Source organism: Drosophila ananassae, chromosome XL (assembly GCF_017639315.1).
Source record: "Drosophila ananassae strain 14024-0371.13 chromosome XL, ASM1763931v2, whole genome shotgun sequence".
Classification (NCBI taxonomy): Eukaryota; Metazoa; Arthropoda; class Insecta; order Diptera; family Drosophilidae; genus Drosophila; species Drosophila ananassae.
The window spans coordinates 10,561,545-10,582,235 of record NC_057931.1 but is presented as its reverse complement, the minus strand read 5'-3'; the positions used below and the strand labels follow the sequence as shown (position 1 = coordinate 10,582,235).

Here is a 20,691-nt window from a genome sequence, read left to right as displayed (position 1 = left end):
GCTCTGGCAATTTATTCCGATCCGGAAATAAGATGCAGTTTTGTAATCAGGGAACTAATTGCCATTATTCCTCATTCAAATTATTGCTTAAAAGCCGTTTTAAAAATTTTAAATTTTTACCCCCATTAAATCGAGATGTTGGAACTTTTAGACCTTCAAAGATTTCCTGAAAAGTCATTGAAAGCCATGCGGAAAGGTGGTAGAAAGTTCGATGGTACAGAAGGCTACAGTATTTCTCAATCGGATGCAATTCGGCAGATCTATGCTCCTCGGAGTAGGGAAAACTAACTAATTTTCCTCCTAAATTTTTGTTACATGTACCAGTATTGTTGGGATTTGTTTGTGTTTCCAACCGCAAGTCCAGCCGGAAAAAATTAGCGGGAAATTCGAGAGGCAGGGCCATTACGGCTAATTTTAGCCGGGCACTCCATGGTGGGCCGGCCGATCGAGCATATCGTAGATCGCAAATCGGAATCGAAACCAGAAGATCGGAGAGCGATCGGGGAAAAGTCGGAAAATTAGAGAGTTTGCGTTTCGCCGGCGACGGTCAGTTGCGTTCCGATAATCATCCGGCGGAGAGTGAGATAGTTTTGTTGATTTTTTTTATTGGTACACCAAGGTTTTTTATCGGAAGAGAGTTGCGGTTATCCAATCACGAAATGTCGGAGCAGCCTAGCGAGAATCGAGAGGAGCAGCGGCAGAAGATCCAGCCGATGCAGCAGATGACGATAAGTGCCTCCACCCAGGAGCTGGCCGAGTTGATAGACCTCCGTTTGGGGGATTTGCGGCCGCGGGAGCCGGCCTGGCGGGTGGCGGACTCCCCGATCTCCGGGCGGGGCATCTTCGCCACCAGGGACATAGCCGCCGGGGAGGAGCTATTCCGCGAGCACACCCTTCTGGTGGGGCCCACTGCCCATCGATCCACGAATCTACGCACCTGTACCCTGTGCTATTGTTTGATTCCGGGGGACACGGATCTGGACGCTCTCTGTCCGGCGGGCTGTGGCCTGCCAGTGTGTCCGGATTGCCGGACCTCCGATCGCCATCAGTTGGAGTGCAAGCTCTTCCGGAAGTGGAAGCCGCTGGAGACGCAGCGGATCGAGCCGCGAGCTCTACGGATCCTCAGCGTGGTGCGTTGCTTCTTCCTGGACGAGCCGCAGCGGAAGCTCCTCTACGCCATGCAGGCGAACGCGGACAGGTACTACATGAAGGAGGTTCAGCGGGCGGCCGAGTGCTTCCAGCACTTTCCCAAGGAGCAGGACATGCTGGACTACTTCTACCGCACCATCTGCGCCTTCAATACGAACGCCTTTGAGAGCCGGAGTCATGTGGGCGGGCACGAGGTCCTGGTGCGGGCCCTGTTCCCACTGGCCGGGTTACTCAACCATCAGTGCACTCCGAACGCCGCCCATCACTTCGAGGACGGGGAGACGATCGTGGTATGCTCCACGGAACGGATTCCGTGCGGTGCCGAGATCACCATGTCCTACGCCAAGCTCCTCTGGTCCACGCTGGCCCGGAAGATATTCCTTGGAATGACCAAGCACTTCATGTGCCAGTGCGTCCGCTGCCAGGATCCGACGGTGAGTCCGGAACACTGCATCCCCTGAGGCAGTGGCGGAGAGTGTGTCGCAATCGTTGCACTAAAATAGATGTGCTCGTTAAAAAAAAGTCGAAAAAAAAGGGCGTAGTTGAGAAAGGGGTTTCAAAGTCTCTGCTTAAATATACTTTATTTTGTTTATTTTTTGTTTAATTACTTAAGTTTTTATAAAAATAATTTTCTATTTAAAACTGCCATGAATCCCCCTTTGCTCTTTGCAACTACGCCCCTGTTAGTAGTGTTCTAAAGCCAAAATACGCCGAGTAATTAATCAAAGGCTAAGTGTATGATTGAGGCAAGGCAGCTGGCCGAAAAAATAATTCTAAAAAATTGAAAACCATCTTTAAGGATTAACCCGTGAGTAGTGTTGAAAATTGAAAAACATTTTAGTTAAAAAACAAATCAAAAATACTCACAAAAGAGTCAAGTTTCTAGATATTTTCCAAAACAAATCCCATATTTTTCTTAACTGAATGACATCTGTTTGTTTTGATATTTTTTTTTTGCATTGAACTTTTGAAACCTTTACTTTGGATACTTTTTGGCAAACTTCCAATTGACCACACCCCTTTTCTATCCTCCCTTTTTTTTTGAATAGTTCAAATACTCCCATTCTTTATTATAAAAAATATAATATATATATATAAGAACTAGCAACCCACTGCATTCATTCATTCGAACGCTTCAGCTGGCACAGAATTCTACAATTTTTCTGTCAAAGATCGGCTGCCCTGCCCTGCCCCGCCCTCTTTTCTTTTTTTTGTTTACCCCACCAAAAAAAAATCTATATTTTCTTTGACGTTGTTCAAATATATCAAACATATACACATACATATTTTTGAACACAAAAATTCTTCGGAAAGCCGAAAAACATTTCAAAATTTTCGAGTATTTCGGTTGCCAGAAAGATTTCTCTTTCTCGAAAAACGGAATTGGAAAGTGTTTTAATTCTTTAATTAAAAAGTAATAAAAAAGAGGATATATATTTTTATCGATACTATTTAGAACTTGAAAAGCATATATCTTAAATCATATATAGTTTCTATAAATATTAAAGTTCAGGGTATTTTTTTTTTATTTTCTAAAAAACTGAGAACTATTCCGAGTATTCGAGTGGTTTATTAATTTTTTTTTAGCTTCCTGCCTTCGGTTTCGCTCGATTGGGCCAATAAAATTCGCGTAAAAAAAGTGAAAATAGATTTTAAATGGAGCCATGTGGGTGTGGAATCCGGACAGGAACTGTACGTTTATAGTGTCGCCCCCAGCCCCCCAAAATCGAGACCCATAAAGGTTTACAACTGAGTTACGACTGTGTTTTTGGGGAGAAGGTTAAGCTGACATGTGACAATGCGTGACAGTTGCGCCGGAAAAATGATCCGGAATACGAGGGGGAGGGGGAGATAGAGTAGTTGTTACTACCGGTAAGGCATGGAGCCATCCCAAATCCCCACCTGGTCACGTGTCATGGCACTCTCACCTGCTTTTTCCCCATGGCATTGTCCCCAATTTTGTTGTTTTTTTTGTCCCCGACACGCAACTTATTTCTCCTCGCCCGGCGATGTCTTAATTTATGTCCCAGCCACACGCACCTTTAGCCAGGGATCACTGTACGAAAAAACCTATATGGATAATGCCCAGAGAGATTATGAAAATTATGGGTTATAATTAATTTCTGTACACCATATAGAAGCCTAATAATTATACCTATTTTCTATAGGTTCTATGAGTTAATATTATTATTATTTGATGAACTATTTTTTTTTGGACAGTGCATTAATGTGGGCTAGTGCCACGCCTGGTATTGGTGGCATTGCATCTCGGCAAATAATTTTTCCAGCTGCTCAGATTGCCGAGGGTGGTGGCGCCAGCGCCAGTGCCATGGGTTGGGTTGGGGGCTTGTCCCTCTATGGCTTCCACTTTATGCCATCCATAACCGCAGACATCACATGGCAGGGAAATGTGAGGGACCAGGAGGTGGTGGAGTGTCAGGAGCAGATGAAGCCACTGGAGGAGTAGGAATTGGAGTAGCCACTGATAGCCCATTCGTCGTCTGGAGGTGTTTCGCCATATAAATTGACAGTGGAAAATGGTTTTTGATTAGTGAATGACTGGGCTGCATCAATGGTTCTTGCCTCGTGCTGCCTCCCCTCCTCTTCCCCCTCTCAAATCCAATTGAATGCAACAATGGGAAGCACAGCAGCAGCAACAACTCAAGCACAAATTGAATAAGAGTCGAAAGCAAAATCCGCTTTCCGACGACGTCCCAGTCCCGAGTGGCATATAGCACTTCAAGTACACCCCGTCCCATTCCCGATTCCCATTTCTCTTCGATTTCTTCTGAAATTATTTCTGACAGATTCTGGGATTTTTGATAAAGTGGCTAACTTAGAAAATCAATTAGAGTTTTTAGAGTTTTAAGAATCATAAAAAAAACTCAAAATCAAAAGGTTCTAGATACAATAATTAATATTAACCATTTTTATTTATCTTATACATTTTTTAAACATTTTTAATAATTTCTATACTATTTCTCTAAATACTAGAATTTTTATTCTTAGATTTTGAAAATCGGAACTATGGGAAATGTGTGTTTTTCCCGAGTGCGTGTGCTTTTGGAAAAAATCATATTTGACTTTTGTCGTTGTTGTCTCCTATGGTTGTTGTTGTTGTTGTTATTGCTGTGGTTGTTGTTGTGGTTGTTGTGGTTGTTTTTGTTGTTGTCTCGCCTCCCCCTTTTAACCTCACCCTCTAGCTGCTGCCTCTAATTTGTGTTTTTAGTACCTCTTAGTAGACTAGACTTGGTGGGTATATATGGATTTTATGAAAGATTTTCTTAAAAATATTATTATTATATTTTAGTTAGGAGTTAAAAAAAAGTTTAAGTAATTTTATTGAAAACTAGAAAAATATATTTAAGGACTAAGAAATCCTCACATCTTTTTGAAAAATAAAGTTAGTAATATTAACTTAATTTGCTTTTAAAGTTCTGTAATTGTTGGTTATTGTAGTTTTGAAATAGTTTTTCTGAAGATTAACTTCTGTAGACAATATCTTATAGCTTCTAGTATATCTGGTAGATAATCTATCTACTTAGTACTGGGTATGAATAGTTCTTATACCAACTAGTATCTCAGCACTCCCCTTCCTCCTTGTCTCTGTTGTATTTAATGCTCTCCGAGGGCGTCGGCGTTCACGTCATAAGCGTTGCTCTGGTTTCTTATTGTTGTTGTTGCTTGTGCTGTTGTTGCTTTTGTTGTTGTTGTTTTTGTTGTTGTTGTTGTTTTTGTTGCTTTTGGTCATGTTGTAGATATGAAACGTACTGTTGTTGCTGTCTCAGTAGCTGTTGCTGTTGCTGTTGCTGTGTTTGCTGCTCATGTTGCTGCTGTTGCTGTTGCTGTCGGCATTGCTGTTGCTGTTGCTGTTGTTGCTGCTGCTGTTGTTGCTGCTGCTGTTGCTGTTGCTGCTGCTGCTGTTGCTGCCGGCGTTGCTGTCGCAGCAATTCCCTTGTAGACCGCGAGACATCATCACTCGCCGACCCAACGCGCGTCGCTCTGGTTGGCTCGCACTTCCGTCCGTAATCGTGTGTCCGTAACCGTAACCGTAACCGTAGCCGTATATCCGTATTTGCTCCCTCCCTCGCCGGACATGGACACCACGGCTGCCATGGTGGCGCACATGGCTCCTGACAAGGACACCAGTGCCGAGCAACTGGCCGCTCTAATTGACAGCCATTTGGGCGATCTGCGCGAGGAGGAGCCCAACTGGACCATCAAATCCTCGAAAGTGGCCGGCCGGGGTGTGTTTGCCACCCGGGACATTGCTGCCGGCGAGCTAATCTTCCGGGAAAGGGCCTTAGTCACGGGACCCACGGCCCGCAAGGGGCAGCTCAGTTCGTGCGTCTGCTGCCACCAGATGCTGCCACAGAGCGGCTTCCTGTGCCGCCACCGATGCACCCTGCCCGTCTGTGCCGACTGCTCGGATGCGGAAATCCATCGGGCGGAATGCGAACACTTCCGGCGCTGGCAGCCCAAGGACGCGGACGAGGAACTGGAGCAGGTGAATCCCCTCTCCTTGAGGATCCTGACGGCAGTGCGGGTCTTCCACTTGAGCAAGGAGCAGCGGCATCTGGTGGACGCCATGCAGGCGAATGCGCAGCGCGGCTACCGCCAGGAGATCATCAAGGCGGCCCAGTGCTTCCGCAACTTTCCCACCACGGATCGGGAGTTCATGGATCAGCTATTCCGGATCGTCGGCGTCCTCAATACGAACGCCTTCGAGGCGCCCTGCCGTTCCGGTGGTCATGAGGTCCTCCTTCGCGGTCTCTTCCCCCTCACGGCGATCATGAATCACGAGTGCACTCCCAACGCCAGTCACTACTTCGATAATGGGACTCTGGCGGTGGTGCGGGCGGCTCGGGACATTCCCAAGGGTGGCGAGATCACCACCACCTACACCAAGATCCTTTGGGGCAACCTCACCAGGGGCATCTTCCTCAAGATGACGAAAAACTTCAACTGCGACTGTGTCCGGTGTAATGATAATACAGTGAGTCCTGGATATATATTACTTCTCTTGGGGTTTGTCCTTCGGAAGGGGTTTCTTTGGGAGGAGATTGAGGTTATGGAGGCTTTTCTTATTTTCCCGCGCTTTTTCTGCTTTTTTGAATTACTTTATTTGTAAGTTTTTGACTTTATTTGCTTGAAAAGTTAAAAATTATATTTTTTTAGAAACATAGCTTGGCTAATAGCTTCCTAAATATTACATTTTTTAACTGTGATTACTAATTTTAATGCAATTTTCAAAATATATTGTTTCTAAACTGAATGATACCCGGTACTCCCTAGTTGCTAGTTGAATTGTATAATTTAATTTAATATCTTAAATATTAAACCAAAAACCGCCAAAACACCCTACTCTTTCCAAAAAAAACTAAACTAAAATTCTCAGTGACACATGCCATATCTTAAAAATGTACAAAAAAAAAAAAAAGAAACATTCTGTTGAATTTTTAGCAAAATTTCTTGGCCAACATTGATGTCAACGTGGCACTCTCTCTTTTAATTTTATTTTCTTTTCGCGGCTGACTACATAATGTATGATATATAGGTATATAGAGCCCAGAGATAGAGATCCATTTGCAGACCCAAACATATATCTATTTATGCTCATAATGGACCATGTCGAGAGCACTTTTGGCTTTTAGTTTTCATCTTTTTGGCCATTTGGTTGTAGCGCCTCTGGCCTTTGGTCTTAGCCAGTTTGTGCGGTCGAGTCGTCGGGATAAATTGAATAATGGCCTCTACCTGCCACACAAATGCGTCTCCCTAATTAAATTAGTTCTATGATTTGCATTAGCCGCGTCCCGTCTCCCAGGGGCGGCCCTAAGTGGCTCAAAAGGGGGTCGGGTCGGGTCGGGTCGGGTCCATGAAGGCATTATAATCAAATTAATAGTGAATGGGAAGGTTAAATCGTGTTAGTCATAAACAATTCAAATTGATACTTTGACAGCAATACTTTGTTTTTCAATTCTTTAAAGATTATTACGAAATAAAAACAATATTTGTGACGGAGAATATATTTAAAATCTATAGAGTCTGAACCTTCTTATCAGTTTTAAAGAAAAAAAAAATAAACTCAAGAGATAATAGGGCTAGAAATTTAAATTAAAATATATAGGTTCTAAATTTTACGAATATTATGAATTAAAAACATAAAATTAAAAGAGGAAATGGTTTGAAAAATATTTAAAAAATGTCAAAAACACTTGAAAAGTTCTACCGCACCTAGTTTTTTTTGGGGGGTTACTAACCTACCCACATAGACATCTATGTATATGCACACACCCCCAAAAAAAAAAAACCCTACATTTCCATAATGTTAATTTTTTGACAAAAAAAAAAAAGCCTCGGAAACAGACGGAGGTGACTGAACCCCCAGAATTTTCGAATCGTACTCACTACATTAGTCTTATTTGGGATCATGTTTTGCAGGAGAATGGTACCTACTTGTCGGCTCTGTTCTGCCGGGAGCAGGGCTGCCGGGGACTGGTGATTCCCGTCCAGACCCGGACCCTGCAGCCGGACTGGAAGTGCCTCAGCTGCGACAACGTCTTTCCGCACTCGAAGATGGCCCGCTACCAGGACTTTGCTCTCAATACGATCAACAACCGGATCAATACCAGTAGTGTCCGGGACATGATCCACTTCATCAATGAGCTGTGTCCGCGCTTCTGTCCGCCCTCGAACTATGTCCTGATCGAGGCCAAGTTGAATGTTATCTGGCGGATGACACGCTTCGATCCGGAGCAGTACACGCCGGAGGAGGTGGCCCACAAGGATCGCTACCGGGAGGAAATCCTGGCCATTCTCCACAAGCTGGGAGCCGGCGAGTGCACTCTGAAGAAACTCATCACCGAGGAGATCCAGTGACGAGCATGTGCCCTCCACTTGTGAATAATATAAATAAATACAATATTTTTTTTTTGTTCCGATTTTTTTATGTGAGTGAGTGAGTGTTGCCGTTTGAGTGAAAGTGTGAAGTGTTCTTGTTATTCTATTTTTAATTAAGGGAATACCAAAAATAAATATCTAAATGTATGTACCTAAAAAAGAATTTATTTACCCTTTCGGAGATGCCACTGCCTTTATTTTACGAGAATATTTCTTTAGAAAGCCAACCAGCCTCGAAGATCGCTCCTCAGAGATCTTGAGATTTCTTTTTGACAAATTTTGATTTTGTTTTTGGCATGAACTCGAGAAACAATTATAAATGTAATTTATTTAATTTCTGAGGGATATCTATCAATGGGGTTTACTAGAGATTATTTTTAGAAGGAAGTACTTACTCGTAGTGCCCATAAAAAATGACTTTACGAACGAATAAAGTTTATTGGTTGGTTTTTTTTTTTTACACATTTAGAGTATATAAAAAAATACGTTTGATTTACAGTTAGAGTTTAAATGTATTTATTATTTTTAGCTTCAAAAAAAAACAATCGTTTTCTCCAGCGATTCTTGTTCCCCATTTAATATTCAAAACCATATGTGGTTTTCCCTCGAATCGATTTCCAATTTCCCATTTCCAACTTAACGTTCTTGATGGAAAAGCGTGTATATATAATATATGATGGCTAGAGGACTATATACACGCACAGTCGTATCAGGATAACAATAATTGCTCTAGAACAGACACACATACACTTTAGAATATATATATACTCGTATTTGGAGGTCTTCTACCTAAATTATCTCTCACGATGTCCTAGGGCCTTAACATTATAGTTTATATCATTATAGTTTATGGTACAAAAAACAAAAAAAAAACACGGATGGTTGTATATCAAAAAAAAAAAATAGACTGGAAGGAGGGGATAACTGTCCTGTCCTAAGGATAACTAACTTAAGGCTAGGTGCTCGGCGTGATGTTTCTGCTCCGATTTACGGGCCTGGAAACGCTGGAGCGGCGGAATGACGAACATCACGAGGCCACTGATGGCGATCATCAGTCCGGCCATCAGGAAGGCCGGATCATACGACCCCGTCAGGTCGAACAACCAACCTATGAATCACAAAACCACTATTAGTACAATCTTTATGGAGTAAAAGTGATAGCTCACCTCCGATGGGGGGACCGATGAAGCTGGCGATTCCCTGGAAGAGCAGCAGCAGGCCAAAGGCATTGGTGAGCTTGTCGAGACCCAGCAGGTCCACCAGGATCACCGATGTCAGACCCACATAGGCGCCAATGGTGAAGCCAAAGACCACACAGTATAGAGTCAGGGTCTGATAGTTCGTACACAGTGGCACCATGGCAGTGGCTTTAAAAATAATTCATAATTTAAGATTAGATGGATGTTGGAGGTAAGATATCTTTGAAATACTCACCCACGCCACAGGCTGTCAGACAGACGTTGTAGACGAGGAGTCGATTCACCCAGGGCTTGTCCGAGATATAGCCGAGGATTATCCTGCCCACCGTGTTGGCCACTCCGATGGTGGCGATCAGGTAGCTGGCCTCCGACTTGCTCAGCTTGAGGATCTCGGCATAGGCCGCCACATACAGGTAGGGGACGTTGAATCCGATGCTGGTGCAGAAGTTCGACACCGAGAAGATCACAAAGACCACGTCCTTGAGCAGCGAGAAGTTCATCATCTCGGCGAAGGTGTCCCGAGTCTCCTTGGAGCAGGTGATGCAACCGCAGCATTTGGCCACTTCCTGTAGGGGATTAGGATATTATATTTTTGATTATCTTGGGTTTTAGATTAAACGAAATAAGAGGTAGAACCTTGGAGAATAAATAGCTTTAAAGCAAGAAGTCTTCTCTCCAATCCTAAAGTTCGGGAAGAAGTCTTCTATTTATTTTACATAAATTATGTTCCCCCTTTTTACACAATATATATAATATATTCCAGCAATCAGGGGGTTACTAAGTCAACTACTGAGACTACAAGAAACCCCAGCCCCAGCCCCAGCCCACGCCCATTTCAAAATAAATTAAAATAAGTTTTAAATCCAAGCCCGAAATTAGCATGGAAATAATATAAAGTTTTAAGGGTAGGCTCCCTGCTCCACAGCTCATGTAATTCAAATTGTTTTTATTGTTAATTGTTTTTAACAAAAAACCAAGTGATGAACAGGAGACACCTTCAGTAGGAAGACATCAGTTGGGCCAGCAGGTAGGCATTCATCCGGAGGACAAACAGGACATACAGAATGTGCACTGTGGTGGAGTTCTTTGAGGACTCTGAGGTCTTCATAACCGGCGGTTCCGGGGTGGTGGGCAAGGCTCTCATCGAGAAGCTGCTCCGTTCCACACGGGTGCGCCGGATCTACGTCCTGCTCCGGCCGAAGAAACAGTTTACGGCGGAGCAGCGCCTCAAACGACTCCGGCAGGCCACCATCTTTCATGTCCTGGCCAAGGAGCGGCCGCAGGAGCTCGACAAACTGGTGGCCGTTCCCGGGGATGTCTCCCACCCGGGCCTGGGCATCCAGCCGGAGTGGCTGGCCCGGATGAGGGGCGTGTCGGTGGTCTATCACTGTGCCGCCACGGTGCGCTTCGACGAGCCACTCCGAGTGGCACTCCGGCTGAACGTGGGCGGCACCCTGGAGGCCCTCAAGTTTGCCGAGAAGTTGCCAAAATTACGGATTTTTGTTCACGTCTCGACTTTCTACAGTAATCCGTACTTGAAGAGAGTGGAGCCAAAGGTAGTGTGATCTGGGATCAAGGTATCTCATGGCTTCTTTAAGTGTACTTCATTGGACTCTCCGTAGTACTACTCCTCACCTATGGACTGGAAACTTTGCCTCAGACTTTTGGACGAAGTTCCGGATGATAATTTACTCGATGCCCTGACCCGCAAGTAAGTACACTGAGGGAATCGGGAGGGAATGCTATGGAGTAATGAGTCCTGTTTTCCAGACTAATTGTGGGTTTTCCGAACACCTATACCTTCACGAAGAACCTGGCAGAGTCCTTGGTGAACGACCACCGTCATCGGCTGCCCTTGATAGTCTATCGTCCTTCCATTGGTAATTATTCATTTTTGAGAAATAAAATCAATCATAAGGACTCCCAAATACGCAGTCCTTTTCGCCGTGGATGATCCTTCGCCGGGCTTCTCGCCCTCCCTGATGGGGGCCATGGGTCTCTTCGCTCTGGTGGGTGCCGGAATCCTGAAGACCGTCTACCTGGGCAGAGACATCCGGCTGGACATTACGCCCCAGGACATGGGCATCAAGAGCATGCTCTGCTACACCCAGAAGGGCGCTGACCTCTACCAGCAGGAGGACGCCCCCAAGGAGCTGCCCGTCTACATGTCCTCGTCGTGCACCCACGTGTCCCACACCTTCACCCGGGTGGCCGAGCAGATGGACGAACTGGACCTGTGGGGCGACGCCGCCTTCGAGAAGAATCTGATGATCCCCGGATGCCACTATACGGACAGGAGGTGGCTGTACCTCTTCCTGGTCTTCACCAAGCAGATCCTGCCGGCCCTGATGGTTGACGGTCTCCTGAAGCTCTTCGGCCAGAAGCCAGTCCTCATGGGCATCGTGAGGAAGGCCTACCAGACCCTGGAGGTTATGCAGCCCTTCATGTTCAACAATTACGAGAGTCCTGGCGTCACGGAGAAGGAGACTTTGACCAAAGAAAACGAGGGGTACACATCTAGGTCCCCTTCAAGGACTATTATTCTACAGTATCCTATTTCTTCCTTGCAGAACTGAGTTCCATTTGGATGCCTTTAGTCATCCGGATATCGATTCCCTAGTCGTCCAAGTCAGTAGGGACATGGTGCATAGTATTCGAACCCATTTACTCCACGAGGATCCCAGGACCTTGAAGCGTTCTCAGCGTATTCTGAAAATGTAAGTCCTTGTGGGTGATTCTTCTCATCAATGTACTGTATGTCTTCCCTTATAGCAAGGTCATCCTGTACCAGGCTCTACGTCTATTTCTGCTCTACAAGATTCTTCGCTGGCTTTGGGGCAGTTACTTTAAGGCGTTCTTCTAGGATTTGGATTTGGAACAACTTCCAGGACTCTACTTTTTTTTTTTTTTGATAAATTATAACTTATATTCCGGCAGAAAGTATATTTTTTAAAGTTCAATAAGCCTCTTAGATGTGTCCTTTTAATATTTAGAAGTAGGCTCTGTCTTTTTTTTGTCAAAATTTGAAACCCACTGCTTCCAGGCTCTGCTGTAAGATTCATTCCATAACTTGTAAGCAAACCACAAGCACAGACTTTCCGGCTAAATATATTCCAAAAAATATATATATATATATAAAACTTCTGTAGAAAAAATGGATTATATTTTGGAGTTGCTATGTTGGCTGCGTCCCCACTACTGTGCCGACTGCAATGCCCAGTTCGTGGACCGTCTGCGCCGCCAACTGCGGGCACCTCTGGATACCGATTACCCCACATACACTGATGAAGGAGATCCCGATCATGTAACCGGATGGAGGTCAAATGTTCGCCTTGTCCTGTGCACCCTGGGGCGCCTCTTCGGGCATGCATGGTTGAGACTCAATGGCATACCGCTGAAGAGGGACGACTTACAGCTTTAAGGATTTTACGTTGTGTTTGTGTTTCATGGATCTCTGGCAGATCTTTTTATAGTTTTCTACGGTCTCACGGATCGAAAATCAAAATTCTTAAACGATTCTTAGAGGTCCACAAAAAAAGTATATAAATTAAAAGGTTCTTCTTAAAGAATAAACAAAAAAACTAACCAAAAATGTAATACCAATCAGTAGTGTCTCTGAAACTCACCTGACTTTGGGATATATTGTTGCTCTGACGCAGTGATCCATAGCGCTTGATGACGCCCGATCCGGAGATGGATCGGTTCAGGTCATTCCTGGAACTCACATAATCGGGGATGTTGTGAAGGGAACCCTAGGGAATCATAAGAGGCATTAGAGAGAAACAGAGTATTGGAGATATAGAAGAGAATCCCAACCTGGTAGAGGGCATCGGGGCGGTACATAGTGCCACTGGCACTCCTCTCCCGATGGGTGTCCCTCAGGGGCGTCAGTTGCAACTGGCTGTGGCACTTCCGGGCGATGTCGTCGTTGCTGGTGCTCTTCGTCACCGCTGCGGCAGTGGGCGGGGTCACCAGGGTGGCGGGTCCCTGGCCATTGATGGCTCCATTCGAGTTGTTGTTCTGAAAAGGATATTCTATGATTTCAAGATCATGCTGCTTAGTCCCACAACTCACCAGACTAGTGGGCTTCAGATTGTGACCCACACTATTGGAGCGGCAGAGTCCTGCTCCGGCTCCTGGTCCAGTTCCGCCCGGAGGCAGTTGCAAGTACTGATCCTTCTGCGGCAGGATCTTCAGGGGCTCCAGTTCCGCTGGCGTCGTGTTCTCATCAATGATGGCCGACTTCTTGCCCAAATTGGGAGTACTCGGAGTGTTGGGCGGCGTCTGCGAAGGTCCCGCCTCCAGTTCCAGTGGCCGGAACATGGCTCCGAAGATGATGCAGTTCAGGACGATGCCTCCGATGATCAGCATGGCTCCCCGCCAGCCAAATCCCTCGATGAGGTACTTCGTCAATGGAGCGAAGATAAAGGTGCCGAATCCGGAGCCGCAGACAGCGATTCCCGTGGCGAGGGATCTCTTGGCCTCGAAGTACTGCGTCACACTGACAATGGCCGGCAGGTAGATGAGGCCGAAGCCCAGTCCAGTGCCGAAGCCAATGGTGATGATCAGGGTGAGGACGTTCTGGGCGAACATGCTGACGATGATGCAACTGGCTGCCAGAATGGAACCGGCTATGGTCACGGCCCGACAGCCATAGCGGTTCACAAAGGAGGAGCTAATGGGTCCTGGAAAGCGAGAGACAGGATATAGTAGGGACTACTTGATTTTAATCGATAGAAGGTCTAATAGGCATATAATCTCTCACAGCCCACCAGAATCTAGTTTCTTTTTCCAAGAACCTCCAAAAAGATTATAGAATAATTACTCACCCGACGAGAAGGTCACTCCGACCATTATCGAAGCTATCCAGGCCGTGTAACCCTTGCCCTCGTTGAAGTAATCCAGAAACTCATTGTAGAAAATGCCAAAGGAATAGGTCATCCCATCGGCTACAAAGTAAAGAGAGAGAATTCATCAGATTAGTGATATTGGAAACCAAAAATAATTCGTTCGAACTGGATCTCCAACTGGCAGGGGCCATAAATCAGTTTAGTTGGCCAATTAATTACGTTCTCCCACCCCCCCCCCAAAAAAAGTAGAAACCATTTATCAGCCATTATGTATCAGGAGGTGTAGTTATAGTATCGGTATAGTTATTTCAAACCGATAAGATTATCGCCTGCCGGTGGGCACTTGGACACAATTATCATCCAATTGATAGTTGCGCGGCTGAAGTGGCTCGACTCCCACCGCGTAGGGACTTCTCGTAAATTCATAGACTATATCAGTATATCAGTATATCAGTAGACTATGGTGGTAGTGGACCTTGTCGTCCAGGCCCCGGCTTAATCTTTCCGGTGCTAAGCATTTTGATTTCCAAGAGATTAAGTTTCCACCCGCTCTTGGCCCAAAATATTTACGATGTCCCGCCGATCGACGGGACTGTTGCCGGGTTAGTCCCAAGGCGAAACGATAGTTGATTTATGGGTCTCCTAAAGGTGTTCTGTTCCCCCAACATTCTTTTTTGATAGTTTTCAGTTGTGGGCTTCTGACGAGGTAAGAGAACACCACCAGTCAGTCACTCACTGTGCCTGACTTTTCCCACCAAAGGGTGGGAAACTCACCCGGACACGCACAAAGTCACTGGACGGAGAGTCATGGCGTAATTGAAAACTAAAACCAAAGGGTTGAATCATAAGAGGGGTTACGACTAGGTGATACCTATTAGTGGTCTTTTCTTTTCAGTTTTTATTGGGCTATAAAGCTTTTAAGTTTAGTTTTCTGTAGGAGTTAAATTTAAAGAGGGGAGGAGTTTAGTGAGTTCTCCTTAAAGTACCGGGTATAAATACTTTAAAATCTTTAGGGAGTTATTTTTAACTCATTTCTTGGATCTAGAACTCCCAGAAATTCAATTTAATATTCTACAAAGTAACTTCTACTAACCAAAATAAAATAATAACTCTTAGAAGTACCAGGTATTAATATTTTAACATAAAAAGCAAGTCCCTCTCTGATAGCTCCTCCAACCCATCATCCCCTCGGTATAATTGCCCCCCATACTTACTGACAATGTGGATCATAAAGGAGCCAAAGACCACCACCCAGCCCCATCCTCCGTCCGGCGGAGTGGGCTGTGGCTCCAGCTCCATTTCGCACGGAGCATTTTGTTGCTGCTGCTGTTGATGTGATTTTCTGCGTGCCGGCGGTCCGTGTACCATTTTGTATGCTTCGGTGTGATGGTTGTAGCCCCGGGCTAAAATACTCTGGTTACGTCCGAACCAGATCTCCTCCTCCTACTCCTCTGGAAGTGGGTGTGGGCTTAATGCTGTTCCTAGCTCTGTTGCATGTTGCAAACTGAAAAAAGGCGAAAGGGGGAGAGGTTAGTTATTGTGTGGCAATTAGCAGCTGTCTGCTGGAATAAAAACATTAGAAAATAACACACAAAAAAAAATGAAAACAAGAGCCATTGGACTCCAAAAACACGTGATGAAGAGGATGTTGTCTATTTCTTTTTTAAAATTATTTTGTTTGGAACTCTTATCACGAAATAGAAGACAATCCAAAACAGATTGTTTCTAGGGAGGCTTTTGTTCAGGGGGTTCCGACTCGGAACTTCCGAGACTCTCAGATTATTCGAGAGCTATTTCAAAAAATTATTTTATTTTTAAGTGTTGTTTAGTGTTAATTTGTTATCACCTTGGGGTATTAAATTTTTTAATTGCAAATGTTATATTTTAATGTTTGATTTTTGTCATTTTAATTAAATAGTTAAGATTGTTTAGAAGACAGGATGATCTTGTACCGGGTATCGTATAGTTTTAAGAGTTTGGACCTTAAATATGGAGATTTAAATTGCTCTTTTGTAATTTTTCTCAAACTTATCGTTGTACCGGGTATCTTATATCATAGACTGCTATTCCCCTCTTAAATCCTAATATAATTATAGCTTTTATTCTCTGCTTTTTTGAACTGAAACCCCCTTAATTCCAGAACACTATGGAATCGATTAGAAAATCCCCAAGTCTAGGAATATGATTCAGCAGCGTCATTGTTTGTGACAAAAGAAAAGCTGAGAAGGCGAATAAGTGTTAAATTTAGAACCGTATACGGGTGTACGGGTCTATGGAGACCCGGGATCATTGGACATCTCAAGGGAATTGTGGACGGAGGAGGAGACTCTCGGGGCTGGGATGGAAAATAAGCAAAGCCAATCAAAGGCAAACCAAATCAAAGCGGTTATCAGGCCGGCGGGTGACCCCTTGAACTTCTCTGCCAACCCTCGGACCTTACCGCACCACCCCTCTTACCCCGCTTGGCGCCGCCCCCTGCTCCGGTCCGTGGTACATAAGACGTAATCAGCAAAAAGTTATTTGGCAGATTCCGTTGTCCGGCGATCCGAACAAAACAAGAACTAGGGGCCCTGTCCGGCGGAGTGGCAGAGCTACAGCCGGAGAGCGAGACGGGAAGAGCCAGGGACGGAGATAGCCGGAGAGAAAAGCCAGAGAAAGGGGAGGTGGGCCGGAGAATATCACATGGAACGTGGCTTATCAGGCCTGGTTCAGAAATATATATATATTTTTTTATTTTTATTTTCATTTTATTTATATATATATAAATAATAATTACGTCCGACGACTACGGCGGATTTAAACTGAACTGATGTGCTTGGCATTCAGACCCCCCAGCGATCAGTGTTTATACGGCGGAGGAATCACGAACACAAAGAGTTCCAGAGTTCGAGTCACATACTCCAGATTAATACAATGGGAGTTACTTTTTTCAATAATATTTATAGTATTTTGAATAGAATATAGATAATATACAAGAATAACTAAACAGTGTTGTAAAGCGATTAATTTTCACTGAGTTCTAAAGACTTGTTTAGAACTGGCTTGGCTTGCCTAGAATACTTATTCAAAAAGGATATATTAAACTGTTACTAATATTACCACTTTATAACCTTTTTCTCATACTATATATTTTTATGTATTAAATATACAAGAATAACTAAACAGTGTTGTAAAGCGATTTATTTTCACTGGCTTGGCTTGCCTAGACAACTTATTCAAAAAGGATATATTAAACTGTTACTAATATTACCATTTTATAACCTTTTTCTCATACTATACATTTTTATTTATTAAATAATAAATATTAAACTGCGAACTGTTCACAGACCACTCTAATCACTTTGTTGCCAGGTGCGAATTGTTTTCGTTTATTGTCTTGTGTTTTATTGTTCGAGCTTCTTCGGATATCTGCAGATATGGACTGTATAGGATATAATATATATATACCAGCCAGTACGTATATCTCTTGGTTGTTATTGCTGGATGAATTGGATGGAAATGTGGAAACAAAAGCGTAAAAGTTGCAACAATGCACCGCCAACAGCAACATCACCAGCAGATGAAGGGGTAAAAAATAAAAAAAATAAATAAAAAGCAAACGATAATTGTGACATGATAAACGGAATCACACTTTTATCCAATGGCAGTATCGGAAAGTATTTCATATTCATATGCCTGAGCCATTGTTTGCTATTCGAACAAGAACAAAAGCTAAACTCAACCTAAAATTGATTAAAGTCGAGGAAGCAGTGGCGTACTATAAAGGGGGGGGTCTGCCTTAGAGTCGAAACTGGAAAATGGCAACGGAAACGCATCTCCAACTCGATTGTGCGATGATTCATTTTATTCGTTCGTCGGTCGGCTTTTTGGTCGGTCGGTCTTTTATGCAATCAGCGACAATTAAAACTCAAAAAACAAATCAAATCCATTTAGCCCTGACATTCACGCAGTCTCACTTTCACAATTAAATCTGCCAAAACTTAGAATTAGAATTAATTATTAGAAAAATTTGAAAATGTTTACCGACAAAGAGAATATTGCGTATACGCAGCGTGGTACGCCCACTAACGATGGAAACAAAGAAATCATAGACTCTGAATGGAAATGTTTTAGAAAAACAAGAAGATAATGAGCTAGTGATATTTAAGGGATTTTATTTGAATTGTTTTAAATGAAAAACTAGTTACCAAGTGACTTTTAATCGGCTAATGCCCCATAGATTAGTCAAAATTGGATCATAATATCCAATAATATTCATTTCTAGTAACATCCATGGATCAGACTTTGCCTCTACACAAAATATAGATGAATAATTTTGAATATTTAGACCAAAAATATGCGCAATAACCAAAATGCAGTATCAGCAAACATTATATATGAAAAGAATTTAAAACCAATAGCAACACGATTACGTGTTAGCTGGCTTTGTTTGGTTTTTTGTGTCTTATTTCTTATTTTGTTGTTGTGGTTTGGTGCTAAAATGGTTCACAAAAGTCCATTGAACCAACAGCAGAAAATAATAATCAAAATAACACAAAGTATATATCATTTCAAAAGTTATAGATAACACTTGCATGTCACATGCAAGGCCAAGGATGAGAGAAGTCTATGGAATATATATCTCTTTCTACCTATAATTGTGTTTATATTTAAAAGTATCCTTGCTTAAATCTTTAAGTTCACATTTTTATAATTTTCCCTCCATTGTCGGTCATTGGCTGGGTTTATTATGAAATTAATTCACTTTGCCTGTCACAAAATGAATTTCAGCTTTCGCGGTCAGAGATTTTTAATTGCTTTGGCCTTGCACTTACTTTTCTGATGACTTTCCTTTAAAGGGCAGGGGAAATTTAGAAGGAATTCTTCTAAAAACTTCCCCTAAGGATTACCTGGTAGAAACTAACAAAGTTTTCACAAGAAAAATAGGATTTTAGAAAAGACAACGTTGAGATACTCTTAATAAGAGGCTCATAATTTAAGTAGCTATAAGATTATCTATTTCTAGGTGAGATAATAAGCTTAAATACCAACTTTAACAAGAATAACTTTAAAATTGAGAGACTTATGAGAGAAAAAGACAAATTGGCGGACACGCGGACAGACGGACAAGCTTTTATTGGCTCCCCAGCTGATAACTGGGCTTATTAAAGAAGTTGTAATAAAAAATAAAAATAATTTATAAAAAAAAGAAGTGTCTTTCATGCAAAGTCTTATACTTTTACACAAAAAATCATATCTACCCGCCAGAAAAGAGTATAAAAACCTCGACTAAGATCTACCCTGTAATCCAGGGACTAAGCCCTTGTTCCAATCAATCAGTTGCTCAAGATTCTTGTCACCTTCGGCTTAGTAAATAATGAAAATCAATACAAATATCGAGAAGACCCCTCCCAGGGAATCACGGCCACTTGTTGAATGATAAGAGGAGGGGATCAAGTATTTTGTAAAATCGAATGCACTTTCCTTTTCTTCTCAGAAACACAAGCAGAGAAAGAAAAACCAACAAAAACTAAAAATATAAAAAAAAAAAAATAAACACCAAATAGGTTTAAAAATAGTTTCTACATTTAGGTTGTGGATGTTTTTCGTTCTATATAATTTGTTTTTTTTTTTTTTTTTGAAAATAACTTTCCAGGCAATTGCATTTTTTGAGAGATACGATATAAATTTATCTCCGAGTGATATAAGAATTATGATATGATTCTTATCTGATCCAAACAACTTACCTTTTGGCAATAATGCTTAAATGCTTTGCTTTTATTTTTTAATTAATTTATTGCACTTGAGGCACTCTTTTTTTTTTGTTTTTTTGAAAAATGTTGTTGTTGTTTTGATTTCGAAAAGAGTTGTTGTTTTTGTGCCTGAGTTGGCGAATCTTTTTAATTACTTTGTTGACAATTTATGTTGTTTTTGTTACAGTTACAGTTGCAATTGTCCGGCCATAGAGATTACGGGATTGCACGAGTTCAAAACCGTATCATCGATTACCAAAACTGCTCGCTCGCGATACTCTATTATTTTTACGGTCTAACGGTTTATTGGGCTTATAATCCCTAACTTTATTTCATAATATTGTCTTTTTTTGGAATATATTCTTGTGTTTTTTTTTTTTTTTGATTTTAGCGGAACAAGTCGAACCGAATTCGTTGTTAGCGGGCAACCGAATAAAATTGAAAAATGCGAACTCTGCCGTGCAATACGGCGGGCGGCGACTGCCAAGAAGAAGAGGAAGAACCAGCGCTCGAGGAACGGCAACCACGAACAGCTCTCTCCCCTACCTCTCTGGCTATTATGCTCTTGCTCTCTCTCTCGCTCCGGCTAGAACTCTTATCAGTTGGAGCATATAAACACGGCCGTGGATGAGAGGGAGCGAGCAAGGGTGCTCTTGCTCCCCATCGAAAAAGGAGGAGGGAGTAGAGCAGTGGAGACTATAGGTGGCTTATAGAATAAGAGAGCAAGAGAGAGAGACCCACAGAGTGATCGAATTATAGAAAATCTTATCAGTCCACGTTTTTTTTCATACATTTTGTTGTTGTTTGTTTCCAATTGTTGTCCGAAAGCAAATAACACGCCAATTTTGGTGGCCAAGAGGT

The 20,691-nt window shown here is 42.9% G+C and overlaps 3 protein-coding genes across 4 annotated transcripts; 2 read left to right on the top strand and 1 right to left on the bottom strand.

Annotated features, from left to right (window-relative positions):
* Positions 1–321: 321 nt before the first annotated feature.
* On the top strand, positions 322–8,082 carry LOC6504645 (SET domain-containing protein SmydA-8). 2 transcript variants are annotated; one of them, XM_032453428.1, is made up of 2 exons: positions 322–1,583; positions 7,591–8,082. In XM_032453428.1, the coding sequence occupies exons 1-2, from the start codon at positions 660–662 to the stop codon at positions 8,026–8,028; spliced, it is 1,362 nt and encodes a 453-aa protein (XP_032309319.1). In that variant the 5' UTR covers positions 322–659; the 3' UTR covers positions 8,029–8,082. The 2 variants fall into 2 exon arrangements, with proteins under 2 accessions (XP_032309319.1, XP_001966482.1); XM_001966446.4 differs by lacking the exon at positions 322–1,583 and adding an exon at positions 5,112–6,145.
* A 385-nt stretch (positions 8,083–8,467) lies between these two features.
* Positions 8,468–20,320, bottom strand: LOC6507947 (monocarboxylate transporter 12). Its single transcript, XM_001966444.4, has 9 exons — positions 19,825–20,320; positions 15,313–15,602; positions 14,078–14,197; positions 13,323–13,933; positions 13,065–13,268; positions 12,875–13,000; positions 9,484–9,814; positions 9,216–9,416; positions 8,468–9,157 (listed from the first exon to the last, which is right to left on the bottom strand). The coding sequence occupies exons 2-9, from the start codon at positions 15,464–15,466 to the stop codon at positions 8,994–8,996; spliced, it is 1,911 nt and encodes a 636-aa protein (XP_001966480.1). The 5' UTR covers positions 15,467–15,602; positions 19,825–20,320; the 3' UTR covers positions 8,468–8,993.
* Positions 10,129–12,211, top strand: LOC6504646 (fatty acyl-CoA reductase wat). The gene is made up of 6 exons (XM_001966445.4): positions 10,129–10,804; positions 10,871–10,959; positions 11,019–11,128; positions 11,184–11,757; positions 11,819–11,965; positions 12,021–12,211. Exons 1-6 carry the CDS (start codon positions 10,313–10,315, stop codon positions 12,109–12,111), a joined length of 1,503 nt encoding a protein of 500 aa, XP_001966481.1. The 5' UTR covers positions 10,129–10,312; the 3' UTR covers positions 12,112–12,211.
* Positions 20,321–20,691: the final 371 nt, after the last annotated feature.